The sequence below is a fragment of the Papaver somniferum genome, chromosome 4 (genome assembly GCF_003573695.1).
Source record: "Papaver somniferum cultivar HN1 chromosome 4, ASM357369v1, whole genome shotgun sequence".
In the NCBI taxonomy this organism is placed as follows: Eukaryota; Viridiplantae; Streptophyta; class Magnoliopsida; order Ranunculales; family Papaveraceae; genus Papaver; species Papaver somniferum.
Genome location: NC_039361.1, coordinates 19,929,551 through 19,948,416, shown reverse-complemented (window position 1 = coordinate 19,948,416; position 18,866 = coordinate 19,929,551). Strand labels below are relative to the sequence as shown.

Genomic DNA, 18,866 nt, shown 5'->3' with positions numbered 1-18,866 from the left:
ACATGTTTTTGGACTAGAGAGTAAATCTTTTCCACGGATAGACTAGCCATTAACTGGGTCTGTTAGAACTGGACTAGCCAGTAATTCCTACTTGTTGTTGATGGTGTAATTTGTACAACCGCAAACCCGACATAGACCTCGAGTTTTGGATTGAATTCTAACACATGACTCGCTGAAAGATAGTCACCATGATGACGACAACAAATAACAATTGTAACAGACAAGAATAACGCAAACAAGGTAAGACACCCAGTAGCAGGAGTGGGGAAGACAGATTGAGGTGAAGATAGCCCCAACAAAAGTTAACAATATCAACCGAATGAATTTCATAGCAACCGGCAAAAAGGGTAAAAAAAGTAGCAGGGACGGACCAACAGCTGGGCTATAGCCCGGGTAGTTGGCATGAGCCATGGATGACTCTCGAATGGGGTATTGCCATCATGGAGTAAATTTACCAAAACAAAATCTTTAACAGTGAACTATGTACGTGAAGAATCATTCATTTACCCAACTACTATGACAAAGCCAACTGCAAAGAACTTGTAAAAATTATTTTTATATCAACAATTTAAGAAGTTCGCCCAAAAAAATATAAGCAAAGAAAAAACTCACTGTAAAGTAGAATCAATTGTTTCTGCAACATATAATTCAAACACCGGAATCTGTAACCTCTAACCTTGTGGAGCAGCGGTGTAAACTTCCAAATAAGGTTTTACACTACTATTATACGCTGAAATGGCTAGTGGAAAAACTACAACTATTACATGCTTTGGTTTTCGGCGCAGGTTAATATTAATAATGTTTTTTTTCGATAATTGTAAGATAAGATGATGGTGGATTAGTAAAAGCAAGTCTAATAACTAGTGAATGAATTACTTAAAAGTTCTATTATAAGATTATTTGTGTAATTCTTTTTCATATAATGCTCCAAATAACTGTTTTCTTTCTTAAAACCAGAAAGTATAAGAAATACTGTGATCTATTTTGAAGGAATGTCTTAACAGTAGCAGTGACAGAAATTGGATGAACCCCGCCCGCTCCACTGAACAGACACCCAATCGGAGCTGTCCCTTGAGCACATCTAGTTCAAACCCCAATTTATTATGATACCATGTCTTAATTCGCACACCTCGGACATTGAGTTCACATAAAAAAACAAAATGCATACTCACATGCGAAGGCCTAGCCTAACCAAGTCTTGCTGCTGGCGATGGTTGCGGCATCAAACCGAAAACGTCGTCCAAACTGCAGATAATCAATATGCAAAGGTCAAATTCTCTAACACTGATGACTCCAAGAGTCGAGGACACGGGGGGTCCATAGCTAAATTTCGTAGTCTTTACGAAATAGAGACCAAAGTCCAAAGCTGGTAATGATAACAATATACACCACGGAACTTTCATTCTCAGGTATGGTACCACTTTTTATTAGCAAGGACTTGTATCTTCCGCATTATCTGGTAACGGAGATGAATCAGACACAGCATCTTTGCTCTGCTTTTGCTTCTTCTGCCTTTTGCTTTGAGGTTGTTTATTTGTAGCTCGATCTGCTTGGGAAACAATCTTAGAGACTGTAAATCCTGGCACTTCAAAGTGGTTTGATCGTTGTGGGATAAGCGAGTTCCGTAATGTAACATCAATGCCATCATAAGTCCAAACACCTAAACGGGCTTCCCCTTTTAGTCCCACGGCAAACCAACCAACGCCAGAAGCTGAGATGTCTATGGAGCTTACATCCCAACTGTTTCCTGACACATGAAATTTCCTTTGGACCCAGTTTCCAAGTTCCTCGGCTCTTTCCTCATTGATAGGTGGCTACAAAAGATAGATGAATAACAAGGCTCAGATTCAACAACCCTTGAATATTGATTATTTTTCCGTCCACGAGAAATTTTTGGTTCTTTCAAAGAGAAAATTATACCTGTAATTGACGACCGAAATGATGCTCGAGCATAGTCTCAACATTCTCTGTTCTTCCCATATGCAAAGGAAGGTAAGGAGAAGCCCAGACTGTAACATAAACTGTATCGACAGATGTTTCCTCCAAATCCAGTCTCATTAGGCCAGCAATATGAACAGTATAACCAGCCTGTCAATTTTTCATGATAATATCTGCGTCACAAAGATCAAGATATCAAAAGAACCAAGTAACTAGGTTTGGTCTGACCATTATCAAATTATCTAGCCTGTGCAACAGTTTACACCGACTCTTATCATCCATCCACTTCAAAAGTGTCGAAACCTATATGATACCCTTCCTAATTCTTGTCAGGCTATCACTAACAGAAAGAAACTGGGGGTGCTGAAAAAGAATTATAAACTACACAAAGAATTTGGAAAGTAATAAGGAAGTTTTTTTATTCCCCACAATAATATATCCTCGACATGCGTTTTTCTCCAAACTCCAATCTAACATGATACTCGAAACATTAAAACAGACGTGACAGGAAAAAGCCAAAAAGGTCATATTCCAGAAGATCATGGTGGGACAACAAACTATCATTTAATTTCAAGGCTCTCAAAGTTAACATATCTATATTGCCTACATAAATGCCCTTCACTTAGATTCACATAAAAGTTTCATTCCGTTGAATGAATAAAGATTGATGATTTTGTTTCACCGTTAATGCTAAGCAGTAACAAAACATGCTATAGACCTTCTGAGATATCACTAACTAAATTACCAAATTCGTAAGAATCTTTCAAGACAACAAACTACCATTTCAGTAAACTACTGTTGGATTTACAAGTCTAATGCAGTAGATGTACTAAGTATCATAATCTTTAAGCAAAATTGCAGAACTCACATCAAACTCAACACCTCGAATTAATATTATAATCTACTAACCTTTATTCTGTAAGTTCTTGGTTTCAACTCCTTGCTTATTTGTACCAATTTCTGTTCTTCCCTCGTCAGTCTTGTCGTAAGCTGGTGAGGATGCAAAAGTCCTGGAGTATCGAACAATTTCGCTTGACCAGGAAGAATACCCTCAACCCTAATTATCCCCAGAGTAGTCCCAGGCACAGGAGCTTCAGTTAATTCATTAACGTCCCCTCCACTAGCATGTTTACCTATCGAATTAATCAACGTTGATTTCCCTGCATTCTGAGCTCCAACAGCCCAAACATTTCCTCTAGCACCAGCCAGCTTACAAACATCATCCACAAGATTTTTCAAACCCCAGCCTCTAACTGCACTAACCAAATGAACACTAGTAACCTTATTAGCTCCTCCTTCACGCGCACGTGTACGGATCCAATGCTCCAACCTCGTAGGCGATAAAGAAGGTGGAAGCAGATCAATTTTCGTCACCACAAGAACAACTCTAGGTACATTCCCTGATTTCCCTTGTTTCCAATCTACTGAATTCTCATCAATAGTATCCGAAACCAATCTCGCAACTTTCCTAGGAAATGACCCATCAAAATCAGCAGCATCAACAACCATTAAAACAACTGACCGTGCCCCACTTGTCGACACCAATTTCCTACCAATTGTATGATCAAAATCAAAATCCGGTAACAAATTCTCCACCGTAACATCTTTCACTCTCCCGTAATAACGCAACGAATGACATCTAGCACAAACAACCGGTTTCGAACCAAATTTAGTAGCTTTTGGGAGTTGTTCAGGCTCATTATTAACTTCATTGAGACTGCCCCTTTTGATAGAATCTGAGATCTCAGTTTCATCAAATATGGGCTGTCTATCTAATTTCATTTTGTAATCCGGCTTCTTCTCTGAAGGTTTCATGAAGTAACCTGGTAATTTTGGGTCTAACCCTTGCATATGGACACCACAACCAGGACAAATTACAAGATTTTGAGATGTTTTCTCATCGAAATTTCCTTCTCTTATGAATTTTAAACAGGTTTGTGATTCAGAAGAGAAAAATCTTGGAAAATTTGAAGGAAATTGGTGTGGGTATTGGTTATAATGGGTTGAATCGAAATTGGAAAATAAGTGAGAATTTGAAGATTGAAACTTGCTTACCTGTGAAGAAGAAGAAGTGATGAAGGCGGCGAGGTGAAACCCATGTTTGAATTTGAAAGCTGAGAACTTTCGAGCCAACATTTCTGGGTTTTTGATTTGTATCCCTCGTTGGTAACGAAAGGGTTTAGGGTTTTAGGTTTTAATGAATTTCTGAAACTTCATGTCTAAATCCACTTTCCAAACATGTGCACAAAATCCTTCGTCTAAAACAAACAGATGTTTGGTGTGTGCAAGCAGTAAGGTTATCCTTGGCTCGAGTCGCTCGACTGCGATTAGGGTTTTTAGGTAGAGGAAATAATAATATCGTGTGAAGGTAGAATAAAAGAAATGACAAAATAATTTTATGCACTTTTTGCATGCATCTATGAAGGCCAAAAAAAACTGAATACAAGTAGGGAAAACAAACAAGACTAGCAGGATTTGTATTCATATTCTCGTGTTCATTGGTATTGTCTAGCAAACAAGACTAAACATAATTCCTTAACAAACCAAAAAATTAAAGGAAATGTTAGTGTATCTTGGTGCATTTTGTCGTCTATTAATTCGATGATCCTTAATGCTATAAAGAAGTCTACACTAAGATGCCCGAGAAAACTAAGTTGTTTATTATGGAAAGTGAGAGTTCAAGAGTACATCGATGTTTAAGAAGAATCGAGAGGATTTTAAGAGTATCCAGGAGATAAATCTTTTTCTTTTTCCTTTTTGTATTCTCTAATTTACTAAGAGTCTATTGCAACGAGGTTGTTTATTACGGAAAGTTAGGGATCAAGAGCATTTTTGATGCTTAAGAAAAATTCGAAGGTGTTTGGATGTATCCGGGAGACAAATTTGTTGTTTTTCGCCTGTAATTTCTAATTTTATTAAAGACAAAATCTGAAAAGGAGAGGAGAGGAGATTAAGTACACCACCAACTTTTTTGTTCGGCAACATGTATGGACAAAACCTAAAACGATTGCAAGTATACCAACTTAATGATCCTTGCCAATATTATATAGAGTTCGTATCTCTATCTCTTCACAATTAGAAAGTCTGGACAATAGAGTCCGTGAACCTAATTGTTTAGAAGAGTACTTGGACGATCTCAAAAATCAATATCCAAAATCATCCTAGTTGTTTCCAAATAACTGAATCTAAATTCTACCAACTATGAAACTTGTTATCTATATATCAAGATACAAATTCTACAAGAACGAGTCTCATAATCAATCACAATTGATATGGATTCATCTACTAGAATTGATTAGGTACTACTTTTGTTATTCCTAGGGCTGAACATGGTTTCGGTTTTCCGCTGGAATCGGACCAAACCAGACCAATTAGGAAGAAACCAAACCGAACCATTTACTAATGGATTGGTTACGGTGTAGAAAGTGGAAAAGCGATAGTGTTGGTTTTGGTTTGGTTTGACCTCTAAAACCGAACCAAAAACCATTGGAATACCGATTAATTTTTAAACTTAGTTTCTACCGTTGATTTACAAGTATTAGATTCTACCCATTGATTTAGAGGATAAATAGAAACCGTAAATCTAATATTTCATTATGATACTCTCCCTCTTTCTCTTTCTTCTTCTCTCAGTCGCCTCCTTTCTCCACCCCCAACTACAGCTGCTGCTACTCGACTTTTTTCTTCCTGTCTTCCTTTTCTTTTATTTGTCAATAACTAAATTAAGATATATTATATATCTTCTTTTGATCTCTAGAATTAGAGTAAGCTTTAACTATTCTTGATATTTTATTTATTTATTTGTCTGTAAATTTGTGTAAAACAATACTATCGGCAACTACGATTTTTTTATCTGTAAATTTGTGTAACTTTTTTTTTCGACATAATTATTGGTTAACCAAAAATCACTGGGACAAACCGAAACCATTTGAAACCGAACCAATGGTTAATGGATTGGTTTGGTTTAGATTTTTAGAAACCAACAGTATTGGTTTCGGTTTTGGTTTGGCTAGAAACCGAACCAAAACCGACCATGAACATCCCTAGTTATTACTATTATAAAGATAAACAATATAATGTTAAAAAGGAAAACACACAAGACACCATAAGTTTTATTAACGTGGAGAACTGCACCTGCAGAAAAACCTCGAGAACTCTCCAGATTTGAACCCCGAACTGTATTAAGTCGCTACAGACACTAGCCTACTACCAGATTTCCGACTGGAATGTAGTTGAGACCAAATTCACTCTCCAAACAATTCAGCTACAGTCGTGATCGTTACGTCTCTTGAACCTCGCAAGGCTCTACGCAATTGACTGCCTTAGTTAACTTCCTTTAAGCTCTAAAAGTTGTTTCAGCCTAAGTGAAGACTTTTGATATGAATTTTCCTCTAAAGTTGTTTTTAGATCAAATAGATCAAGACATGGAAATTTATTTGCAACAGACAAAGCTAGCAAACGTCACAAATACAGAGCACTTAAACTCAGTTAGCGGAGAATCCTAGATTATTAACCACCCCTCAAGAACAATCTTCTAATCACTTGAGAATAGTTTGTTTAGATATCTATCTCGAGGAATCACAAAGTCTGAGACGAAGAGAACTTTGCGATTTCTATCTATCTCGTTCCTGAAAGAGATTACTAAAACCTCGATAATAGCATGAACAAGTTAGATACACGAACTATCAAAGTAAATATAGTCGGACAAGTGAAGTTTCGTAAACCTAATTATGTTTCACAGAGGATGCCTAGGTTCATGGAGGACGACTCTAGCAAATAACTAGGACAAAAAAGTGTCAGGAATTGAATGCCTTGGTTGTTTGAGTCTCTCTATATCTATATTTTCAAGACTGGGGGTTTCTTAGAATTCAAGACGAAGAGATTTAAGCAAACACTTTCTCTGTTTGAATGAAACTCTTGTTAGGATTCCATGTAAGCATGTGAGAAATATGTCTTGAAGTGACATAGAAAAGTATACACTATGGTCCGGGTACCGGAACCGTGTACAATGATAGTTTATGGAAAATATTCCTTTAGAACTTAAAAGCAATATCGTGTCCATTTAAATACTTAAAATTTAACTCATGATTTTTAACACAAAGTGTTTTAGTGATTAATGATGTCTTAAAGGTGTTTATGAGAGTCGTAGCAATGCTAAACATATGTGGGAAAATACTCTACAAGCATCTAAATGTTTCGTAACGGGTAGGTATGCGAAACTGTACGCGTACCTATAACCAGTTCGTGAATTCAGGGACCAACATTACATATTGTACAATACGTGGTTTGACTGACTTTCCACGCGTTGACTCAAAGTTGAAATGGTAGATATCTTCGTTATGGTGTGTGTAATCATCTTTAGAGACCACTTCCAGCATTTTTATTTACCCCTTACAACCGCCTTTAGAGATGCGTACACGTGGTGATATTATATTTTGCACTCATGGTCACTATATTTTATATATGCAAACCAAATAGTAAATGGATGTATGATAATCTTAGAATGAGTGGGGAAAATCTTTGTTGTCGTGCTGCTAGATCATTGTTTACCAAGCAGCACCATGGACAATCATTTGTCTCTTTGTGACTACAGCAAACCGAAGATAACCACAGTTAACTCCCCTTTTTTTAGGTGGTTTTTTATAGATGGTTCTTTTTTACATGGTGTATCTTTATGTTTTGGGCGCCAAGGAAAATCTTTTCCTTTTACATTGATTTGGTAGAGAACAAATATATATATATATATATTCTTCGATCTTAGATAAAAGTTTTCTTCTTTATAATTGCGACAACTAAAGCATACGCATGCATACAATACAACGCTTGATTTTTTGTTTTTTTTTTTATCTTTGCAGTAAGTGGTCTAATCTCTCCGTATACTAAACCCAACGCCTCTAACATAAATATTTTCAGCATGCCTTTGCGGTGAGTGGTCGAATCAAATACCTTATCGATCTTCAATACGTCTTTATTAATATTATTTATCGAGTCTGAAATAACGAGGCGTTCATTCACAGGAACATCATTCATATAGACAAGTTTTTAAGCTCTTCTGGTGGTGAATAAGTTTCAAGAATCAACATGACCTGATTCCTGAGTAGTTGATTTAGTTAAGTAATATTTACAAGTAAATTATTTTCGATGATACATTTACTATCAATTCTGATTAAAGAAAACAATGTCAAATTAGTTAGTGAATAGATTTACCATCACATATTCATATAAACCAAATAAGTATCAGTATACTGGATGATTAAATGACACGGTAAATAGTGGACAACTAATGATAAATAATTCCATCAGATCAAATCAATTGTTGTGAAGAGAAAATTACCTAGTATTAAGCTGTGAGATAGAATAAGTTCCAAGAATCACCACGACTTGATTCATGAGTAGTTGATTTAATTAAGCAATATTTATAAGTAAATTATTTTCGATGATACATTTACTTTCGGTTCCGATTAAACAAAACAGTGTCAAAGTAGTTGGTAAATAGATTTACCATCACATATTCATATACACCAAATAAGTATCAGTATCCTTTGTGATTAAACGAGCGGTATAGATAGATAACTAGTGATGAACAATTCCATTAGATCAAATTGATTGATGGGAAGAGAAAGTTACCTCGTATTAGGTTGTGAGATATATTAATTTTAACTGGATAAATATACAAAGTTTGCGATTACTCTAGTTTATGTAACTATTTCACAGTAAAATAAAAAAAATTCTATAAGATCAAAGGTAATACATTTTGGTTATCGTTCTGAACCCTATCTAGAGATTTTTCTTGGCGCTAAAAAAAAAATATATATATATATATATATATACATCTATTTAGGATATAAAAGATCATGATATTTTCTAAAGGTGCGGCAGGTAAAAAATCTTTTGGAAAAAATCGCCTAAAAACGGAAGGTTAATAGTGATTTATCTCCCGGATTGCAGATGTCATGAGGGCCAAATGATTGGCTACAGTGCTCCTAAATAAAAAATGATCTAGCAGCGCGAGATGAATGGCATTGACAAAGGTTTCTTGACGCTTAATAAAAAATGATCTAGCAACGCGAAATGAATGGCATTGACAAAAAGTTTCTTGATGCATAATTTTTCTCGGTACAGTCATAAACAATAGTTTTACACAAATCACCATTTTAAACAAGGCAAAAACCGTGTAGACACATAAAAGTGGACCCCATCCCTGGAGAGAAAAATAAGGGATCCCACTTTTGGAGTTCGTTTGTGTCTGCACGTTTTAGTCCATTTGGACAGTCCATGAAGAATTTTCGATCATAAAAGAGAAAAATGGTATTTGGATAAACACACCCATCAACATTTTTTAGGCCCACATGTGTTGGCCAATTGTCTAGTTTACCTATTCAAGGACTTAACTACCTACTTTAATTTAGGTATTTATCAAAGGAGAGAGAGTCTCCAGTGATTTAGTAGGCGATTCACGGAAGACTCCGTAAAGGAATAGAGTTTCTTTGATCAATCCATTTTTTCCCTGTTTTCTTCTTTCAATTGTAGAACCTCCCAGTCTCTTCTCTTCCCGCTCGGTCTTTTCTATGATGCATCATCCATTACAGTTACTTTACAGAGATTAGGATTTTCATTCCTGTTACTACAGATCTTCACAAAGTCGCATTACTTTGGTCGCTGAATCACAGTCAGATACCTTATTTTAATGTCGTTTCATATGTTACGATGGATGCAAGAATGGTGTTCCAGGGAGAGGTTATGCGATAAACTTCATGGTTCGTCATCTTTCAGACAAACAATTTGTCAATGATGACGGAAAAGTACGTAGCGGACATAGAATATCTACTATACATGATGTCTGCAAAGCATGGGAAGATGTTCTCTCGCAACTTCAATTGTGGTTATGCACTGGTTGTATGCTTCTACGTTCTTGGAGGAGACCATGCAGAACTCATGCAGGAGGCATCTTACTGAGTCTTTTTAATGATATTGACGCGGATTTTATGGTTCATAGCGTTGATTGCCCTCCTTCAACCATTGTGGCTATTCTAGAAGACAACATTGATGTGATCCAGCTATGTCGTGATTTATAATTGCTCAACAAGGTATTTCAAAAACAAATGCAAATTGTCAAGAATATACCTCCCAATTGTAAATTGCAGTTCTCTAGGGTTCTTAAGTTCACACTTGGGAAGGTATTGGCCAAGCCTTGTGACATGTCTGCTTGGATACAACTGCTTCTCTTGCCTGTTTGTGTTCTACATTTATACATTCCTAAAAACAGTTTTGAGGGAAAATTTGGGAACTGTAAGAAATTACAGATTGCATCCATCATTCATTCTATTGTGCTATGGTTTGAACCTGGTGGATGCCTTAAACTAGTCCAGAAAATTTTGGATGAACACTCGCAGCCTAAGGACAAACAACGTATAAGGAGTAACAATCAAGAAGCGCTTATTCAGAGAGTTTGTAGGAAAAAGATACAAAATGGGCTTTTTACTGCAACAATTAAAGTCCTCACTTCTAATGGAGTTGCAACAAATGAGGAGGATACATTGAACAATTTAATTGATGGACATCCATATGCTCTTTCTCCATATATACCCACTAACCCCATTGTTGTAGACAGTACTATCTCGTCCAATGCGATCATATTGAGTAAAATCAAAAGTATCCTCAAGGGCACGTCTTGTGGGAGAGATGGGTTGAGAGTTCAACATCACCTTGATCTACTTAATGGTCCTGCTTCTGTTGTGGCCGAGGAATTACTTACCGTTATAAATGGGGTTGTTAACTTTTGGCTAAAAGGAAGTTGCCTCATCCACCTATGAGAGTTTGTGGATAGTGCACCCCTTATACCCCTACTCAAACTGGATGGTGTTATATGTCCCATAACAGTTGGTACAGTTTGGAGGCGTCTGGTTTCTAAGGTTGCTGCTCAATCTGCGGTGAGAGATATATGCATGTGCCTTCAAGATTTTCAATTCGGAGTGGGTGTACCTTACAGACGAGAAGTTATTTTACATTCTGTCAATAGGCTCATACAAGAGAATGGTAACTTTTCTTTCATGTCCATGTTGCTTGTGGATTTCTGTAATGATTTTAACATGGTCAATAGGTATGCCATGCTCCCATAAGTGTGGAATCATTTTCCTTCAATTTCCAAATGGGTGGAATTTTTATACTCTAATCCCCCTAGGCTATACTATAATGAATCAATTGTCTTCGGCTCAAGGTGTACAACATGGAGACCCGCTAGGTCTCCTTCTATTCACACTCACACTACACCCTTTGGTCAAGACAATTACTGAACAATGCCAATTGGATTTAACTGCCCAGCTAGTGTGTCTGGTTCCGATGTCAATATCGATTTAACTGCCCCATCCCATGAAGACTATAACAGTGAAATACTTCGATGTTGTCGTGAAGGAGATGCCCACTAAATTCGATATGTGTACGCGTGATCTTGCTCTGTGGTAATGCAACAAAAACGACCATGCTCAAGACTTTCTTAAGGCAATACCAATTCAAGGGCTTAATCAGAAAGTTGGGCCTTAACAATTTAGTGTTGTTTTGCGGTAGGAGGCTGGGTATTCCTTTATTTACGGAAGGCAACCAATACGTGTTTTTAGCAAAGACATGGATTATTTTGGAGATCGTGCCTTGCACTGCGCGCATGAGGTAGGACTCAAATTCCACCATGATCTTGTCCAAGACACTATTGCAGACATGTGCTATCGTGGAGGCGTTCAAGCGAGAAAGGAAGTTGCACCGGGTTTTGTCTAATGATGGGGGTGCACTTCAACCTGCTGATATTCTAGTGGGATATTTTGATTTTGGGTCCCATAAAATGGTATACCTTTGCATTTAGAGCCTAACTTTGTCCAGCTTTGAGTTTGGGTCCCGGTGGGTCCCAGTCAAACAGTTGACGTAACGGTTGACCAGTTGACCGTCTATAATATGTGACCAACGAAAATAATTTTTTTTGTTTATTTACCAACTCTACCAAGTTAGACACGTGGGAAAATATTGATCGCAAGTTATGGATTAGTTCTAGTCTTATCTGGGTATATAATTCTAACCCTAAAATTTCAGACACAATTTATCATCGATCTGTGAAAGTAAAGAGAAGTAATTAGGGCTCTTTGAGGTACATCGTTGATTGAATTCGATCGTACTAGGGATTTCTGTACTTGTAGTTGTGACAATGAAGATTGAGAGTTAATATCGGAGGTGGATTTATTGTTGCTGTCGATTTTAGGTCAACCAAAAGGTATGGAAAAGGAATTTTTCATTTGTTAATATCGTCGATCAATCACTATCATTCATGGTCTTCCTCTGTCTTTTCGATGGAGAATCTGATGAAGTTACACAAGAGGATGGAGATGATTGAAGATCATCATCATTTTGATCATGAACAATCTCTTGATCATCAGTCTCATGAAATTTTCTTTTAAGGGTAGTCTCTTCAAGATTATCAATAACTATTTCTTGATCGGAATCTCTAGTTGTCAAGTTGTTTTTCAATCTTTTGACATCGGATGATTTTACTGGTTTTACTAAAATCTCTAGTTGTGATTGATAGTTTAATGGATTGATTTTGTTTTGTTTCAGTTGTAATTTTTTATTTTGTTTTTATCCAATTTTTGTTTTTGTCTCTGAACTTGTCGTGTTTGTCTTTCCATGAGTTGTTAATTGTAGTTGCAAATCTTGAAGTTAATGAATGAATTGTTAAATCTAGTGGTCCTGCTGTTGGGTTCAATTAGTGTGTTTTACAAATCTTCAAGTTTATGAATGAAGTGTTAATTTATAGTGGTCCTGTTGTTGGTGCTCTGTGTATACAATGGTGCTTTTTATGCATATCTTGTAGTTGTAGTCAAGAGTTGTTTACTGTTAGCGGTCAATAATCATGTAATTTGAATGTTGTATTATACTAATTTGTGATTGTTGGGTGTATTGAAATGCAGGTCTTATGGAGGATTTATTGAGATACTTTCCTACTAAAGGTGGTTATGTGGTTGGTAAGAGTAACAGGGCTGAGCATCCTAATATAGCGACCCTGCCAGACTATAACCCCGAAGAAGACCTTGACTTTCTCCCCCTTTTGAATCCTAAGAAAGTTAGTTCACAAATCAGTAGTCAAGGGCAGTCAAGTCGGCTATCCATTGTTGATGACCATGTGCTTAGTAATGAAGTTGGTGTTGGTAATGTGGTTCCCATAGATGATGAAGTTTTGTTTGCAGATAGGTACCAAGGTGATGAATCAATAGACTTGGATGAGGTTAACTGTAACAGTGATGATGAAGACCTGTCAGAACCATTTATTGATTGTGATGAAGAAATTAGGGTGACTGGTCAAATCCAATCAACACTTGCATCAACAGTTGAGTTCGAAGAATTTGTTGCAGAGACTGAGAGTATAAATGGCGAGTATAAGATGGCTGAAAATATTGTTGCGGTTGAAAAGTTATTTGTTGGCCAAGAATGGTCAAATTACAAAGAATGCAGGGATTATTTGAAGAACCTTGCCATAGACATGAATTATGGAATGACTCAAGTGAAGAACATCAGGAAGAAGCAACAATACAAATGCATTTTTGATGATTGCCCATGGAAAATTTACTGTGCTGTGCTCCCTGATCGCCAAACTATGCAATGTAAATCTGGTCATTTCATTCATACTTGTGAATCATTTCATGAGTTGAAGCATCCTCTGGCAAATGCAAAATGGGTGGCAAAGGTTATGTTGGAGCCTTTTAAAGCTCATCCTAACTACAAGCCTAGAGATTTCATAACTGAGGTAAAAAGAAGCCATAAAGTTGACATTTCTTATTATTCTGCTTGGCATGGGTATCATTTAACCTTAGAAAAAATTATGGGTAGTTATGAGGATGGATATAAGAATATTCCTGCACTATGTAAAGAGATTTTAGATGATAATCCTACTAATATTGCTTGCTATAAGACAGATGAAAATGGGAGGTTCAAGTCACTTTGCATTGCATATAGAATATCACTTGATGGCTTTAGACTGTTCTGTAGACCTATTCTAGGTTTAGATGGAACTCATTTAAAGGGAAAATATGGTGGTACCTTGTTGGCAGTTGTGGGACTTGATGCCAACAATGGTTTATTCCCCATTGCTATTTACATTTGTCAGTCAGAATGCAAAGAAGCTTGGATAGATTTTCTTAGTATATTTGCACCGGAGTTAAAGAAACATGACAGGGCACTAACATTTATAAGTGACAGACAAAAGGGATTAGTAGAAGGTGTTGCTAGAAATTTTGAAGATGTGAATCACTTTCATAGGTTCTGTTTTAGACATTTATATAAGAATTTAAAGGCTAAGCACCCTGGAAAGAACATAGAATTCATGGCATGGAGGGCAGCAAGGTCTTATAGTAAGGTGGGACACAAGATTTGGATGGAAAGACTGAGAGAAGCTAAGGCATCTGCAGCAGAATGGTTTGATGACAAACCAGTTGAGCAATGGGCAAGGGCTTATTTTGATAAGTCTTCAAAGTGTGATCATATCACATCAAACTTCTGTGAAGCCTTCAATGCTTGGATTCTGGAATTGAGGTTCATGCCCATTGCAAAGTTGGTGCAAAAATATCATCTTCTCATGATGAGAATCTTCTATGATAGAGAATTAGTGGGAAATAGAATGAATGATGGAGGTGTGGTCCCTAGAGTGATGATAACTATTAACAAGCATCTCTACTTCACCCATGAGTTCACAAAACAACCATCTTCTGACTTTGTGTGGACTATATTAGACACAAAGAAAGATATCAGCTGGAATGTTTATCTGAAAGAGAATACATGTACCTGCAATGTATGGCAAGTTAGTGGTATTCCATGTGTACATGCAATTTGTGCAAGCTTGCATTTCAGGACTAGAAACTTTGATCAGTAAGTCTTCTTTTTCATTTGAAAGCTTTTGGTACTTATTTTCCTTACATTTTGTTTTGTTATCTTTTTCTATTACTGAAAATTTGTTTCATTTACTTGGTAGGTATGTCCATCCATACATGAAGGTGACTAACTATAGATACTTGTATGCTCCATCACTTAAGCCACTCAGGGATAAAGCTTTATGGGCACAGGTAATATGCTTATAAGTATAACTTTTTGACTTGTAATATTCTAAATCATTGTGTATGTATGCAGAATCTGTTGAATGATGTGAAGCCTCCAAAAGTTACTAGACCCACAGGGAGGCCTAGAAATCAAAGAAGAAGGGACAATGATGAGATACGTGGCAGGAATTCTAGACAGTACATGTGTGGAAATTGTTATACATATGGTCACAACAGAAAAACTTGCACTGGTGCAACTGCTGCAAATGTGGATCAAGGTAAATAGTGTTAACTTCTAGATGTTATACTTGACTTTACATAAATGGATAAGGCTTAAACTAATGTGTTCATGTGTGTGTGAAGCTCCAGCTACCTTCACAGGTCCTCATGTGAGACCAAATCCAGCAACAAGGCCACCACCACCACAGCCAGCACCAGCAAGTGCCACAAATGAAGCATCAACCTCAACTGCTGCAAGTGTCACGAGTGTCAGAGGTACTAAAAGGAAAAGAGGTGGTGCAGTTTCTACAACTACAACTGCACATGAGCAAGCTTCAGTTTCTGTAACTACAATAACTAGAGGTGGAAGAGGAAGTAGGGGAGAAAGAGGTTGTAGAGGAGGAAGGGGAAGTAGAGGTGGAAGAACAACTACACCTGCAACTACAACTGCAGCTACAACTGAAAATCAAAATGAAGCAACTGCACCTGTCACTACCTCTACTGCCACTACAAGTGTTGTTTTTGGTAGAAAAACCTCCACTGAGGTGCCTACAAGCAGCAGAGGAAGGACTTTAAGGGGAAGAGGTGCAAGGGGATATGCAAGGGGAAAAACAGTGCATAAACGTGGAGGTCAGATTGTGGGAGTTGGTATCATGATGCCTGAGCAGCCTAGACTAGTTAGAGAGCCAACTAGAAGTTCACAATCTCAGGTAAGAATAATATTTTTTAACTGCGAACACTTTCATACGAAAGCGGTATGTTTGAGATCATGTATTTTAACTGCTCCAGCTTTTATATCTTCTTGTAGGTACTAAATCCAACCGGAAGAGGTGTTGGTGGTGTTCAGAGAGGATGTGTTGGTTCTCGGGGAGGAGGTGTTAGTGCTCGGAGAGGTAGAGCTTTCTTGAGAGGTGGTGTTGTATTTTCGACGAGTGGAAGGGGAAACATGCATAGAATTATGGATTGGCTAGGCACACCTGAGCAGTGGGCAAATGATGAATGACGGTGGATCGTGTATGTTCCAAATTTGAAATAATCTTATTTTGTAAACTTTGCAAAAGTTTAACTGCAGAAATCACAGACTTGTTTTGAATGCAGAAATCACAGACTTGATTTGACCGAAAAATCCTGTTTATGTGTTTTGAATTCAAAGTCACGTGCAGGTCACGTGGCCATGTTTCCCACGTGTCTAACTTGGTAGAGTTGGTAAATAAACAAAAAAAATTATTTTCGTTGGTCATTTCACATATTATAGACGGTCAACTGGTCAACCGTTACGTCAACTGTTTGACTGGGACCCACCGGGACCCAAACTCAAAGCTGGACAAAGTTAGGCTCTAAATGCAAAGGTATACCATTTTATGGGACCCAAAATCAAAATATCCCTATTCTAGTCTACAATTGGGATAATGGGCGGATGTGTGTTCGGATGTCACTGGGGTATCACCTTTGACTGGTGGAGGTGTTCACACTTTTCGACCAGGATTAACACTAAGCAACGCTATCAACCGTAAACACAAGAAATATTTTGGTAAATGTGTGGCTCATGGTTATAGTTTTCGTATGTTGGCTTTCTCAACGGCACTCATTGTTGATTTTGTGGATTTCTTGAAAAGGTTAAACAATCACCTGCATAGAGTTGATGTCAATGCTTAGAAATGTAATTAATTTTTTCACAGACTAGGGATAGTTATACGAAAAGGTGTTGATGCCCATCTTGTCGCAAGGCTTCCAACTAGTTTATTGAAGACAAACTTGAAATATTTAGATTAAAAAAAAAAATTAAAAAAAATCACGGTATCGTGAGATAGAGCACATTGGAAACAAGAGCGCTTTCCTTCTCCGTTTTTACCAGACCTGAGCACTTCCCAAATCCTGATCACAAAATAAAATAATATCCTTGTGAAAAAACGGGGGTACAACAACCACACTCAATATTTCGTTTGGAAATCTGAATAGACAAACTCTAATATACTCCCAAGAGAATCAACTAGACAGTCAGACTCAATCTAAAGAAAAGTATATTAAAGAGTTTTATATCTATATTTCTCAATTCAATATGCAATCAGCAAATAGGAATTTGCGATCCCGATTGAATATATGAGAAGTAACTTGAACGGTACCAAAGACCAATGTTCAAGGATCAATCAATTTCAATCAACAACCAAAGGTTGAATTTCCCAATTGATTGATTCAACGCACAGCCTATGATATTTCAATTATGTAACAAAATATAATTCGGAAAAGAAATAACACAGACACCAGAAGTTTTGTTAACGAGGAAACCGCAAATGCAGAAAAACCCCGGGACCTAGTCTAGATTTGAACGCACACTGTATTAAGCCGCTACAGACACTAGCCTACTACTCATGAACTTCAGACTGGACTATAGTTGAGCACTAATCAATCTCACATTAATTCAAGGTACAGTTGCGCTCCTTACGTCTCTGATCCCAGCATGATACTACACACTTGATTCTCTTAGCTGATCTCACCCACAACAAAGAGTTGCTACGACCCAAAGTCGAAGACTTGATAGACAAATGTGTCTCACACATAAAAGTCTATAGGATTGAATAAATATGTCTCCCACAGAAATACCCAAGAGTTTTTGTTCCGTATTTTGATAAATCAAGGTGAACAGGAACCAATTGATAAACCGGACTTCTGTTCCCGAAGAACAGCCTAGTAGTATCAATCACCTCACAATAATCTTAATCGTATGGTAGCGAAACAAGATATTGTGGAATCACAAACGATGAGACGAAGATGTTTGTGACTACTTTTTATCTTTCCTATCGGAGATTAAATCTCGAGCAAATCTTAGAGAAGATAGTATTTAAATACGATAGAAACAACAAGATCAGAATACGCAACTACAGAGAAAATAGTTGGGTCTGGCTTCACAATCCCAATGAAGTCTTTAAGTCGTTAACCTACAGGGTTTCGTGAAAAACCTAAGGTTAATGGAGAATCGACTCTACATTATACAACTAGTATCACACAGGAGGTGTGGGGATTAGGTTTCCCAGTTGCTAGACTTCTCCTTTATATAGTTTTCAAATCAGCATTTGCAATCAAAGTTACCTTGGTAACAAAGGATTCAATATTCACCGTTAGATGAAAACCTGATTAGATTCAAGCTAATATCTTTCAACCGTTAGATCGAACTTAGCTTGTTATACATAAATGAAATGTACCCTCATTTAGGTCTATGTAACCGTACCTAAACGTGTACACTATGTTGGCTCAGCCATAGTTAACCGAAGTTAGCTATATGAATAATCTCATATCAACCATATTCATCTTAACCATAACTAGTTCGAATGACTCAAATGAAACTAGTTAAAGAGTTGTTCAATTGATATATTCTCATAGAAGTATACAAGAACACAATCGAAGCAAAATTGGTTTGATTCACTCGAATCAATTGATGAACATTATAGCCACGGTTTGCAAAGAATGCATTCCTTAATATATAAATGTATTAGTTCATGAACAAACCAATTCTAGAACTTTAACCACTCAAGTATGCAAACGGGTACGCATACTTAAGTAGTCGGTCTGAGTTTGGGTTCGCCAATATGCGAACGGGTACGCATACTTAGTACACTTCCAAAACCCAGCAGAAATTCCTGAACC

The 18,866-nt window shown here is 37.1% G+C and overlaps 1 protein-coding gene across 1 annotated transcript; it reads right to left on the bottom strand.

Annotated features, from left to right (window-relative positions):
* Positions 1-722: 722 nt before the first annotated feature.
* On the bottom strand, positions 723-4,074 carry LOC113272127 (GTP-binding protein BRASSINAZOLE INSENSITIVE PALE GREEN 2, chloroplastic-like). The gene is made up of 3 exons (XM_026522030.1): positions 2,848-4,074; positions 1,921-2,088; positions 723-1,814 (listed from the first exon to the last, which is right to left on the bottom strand). Exons 1-3 carry the CDS (start codon positions 4,072-4,074, stop codon positions 1,428-1,430), a joined length of 1,782 nt encoding a protein of 593 aa, XP_026377815.1. The 3' UTR covers positions 723-1,427.
* Between the last annotated feature and the right edge of the window lie 14,792 nt (positions 4,075-18,866).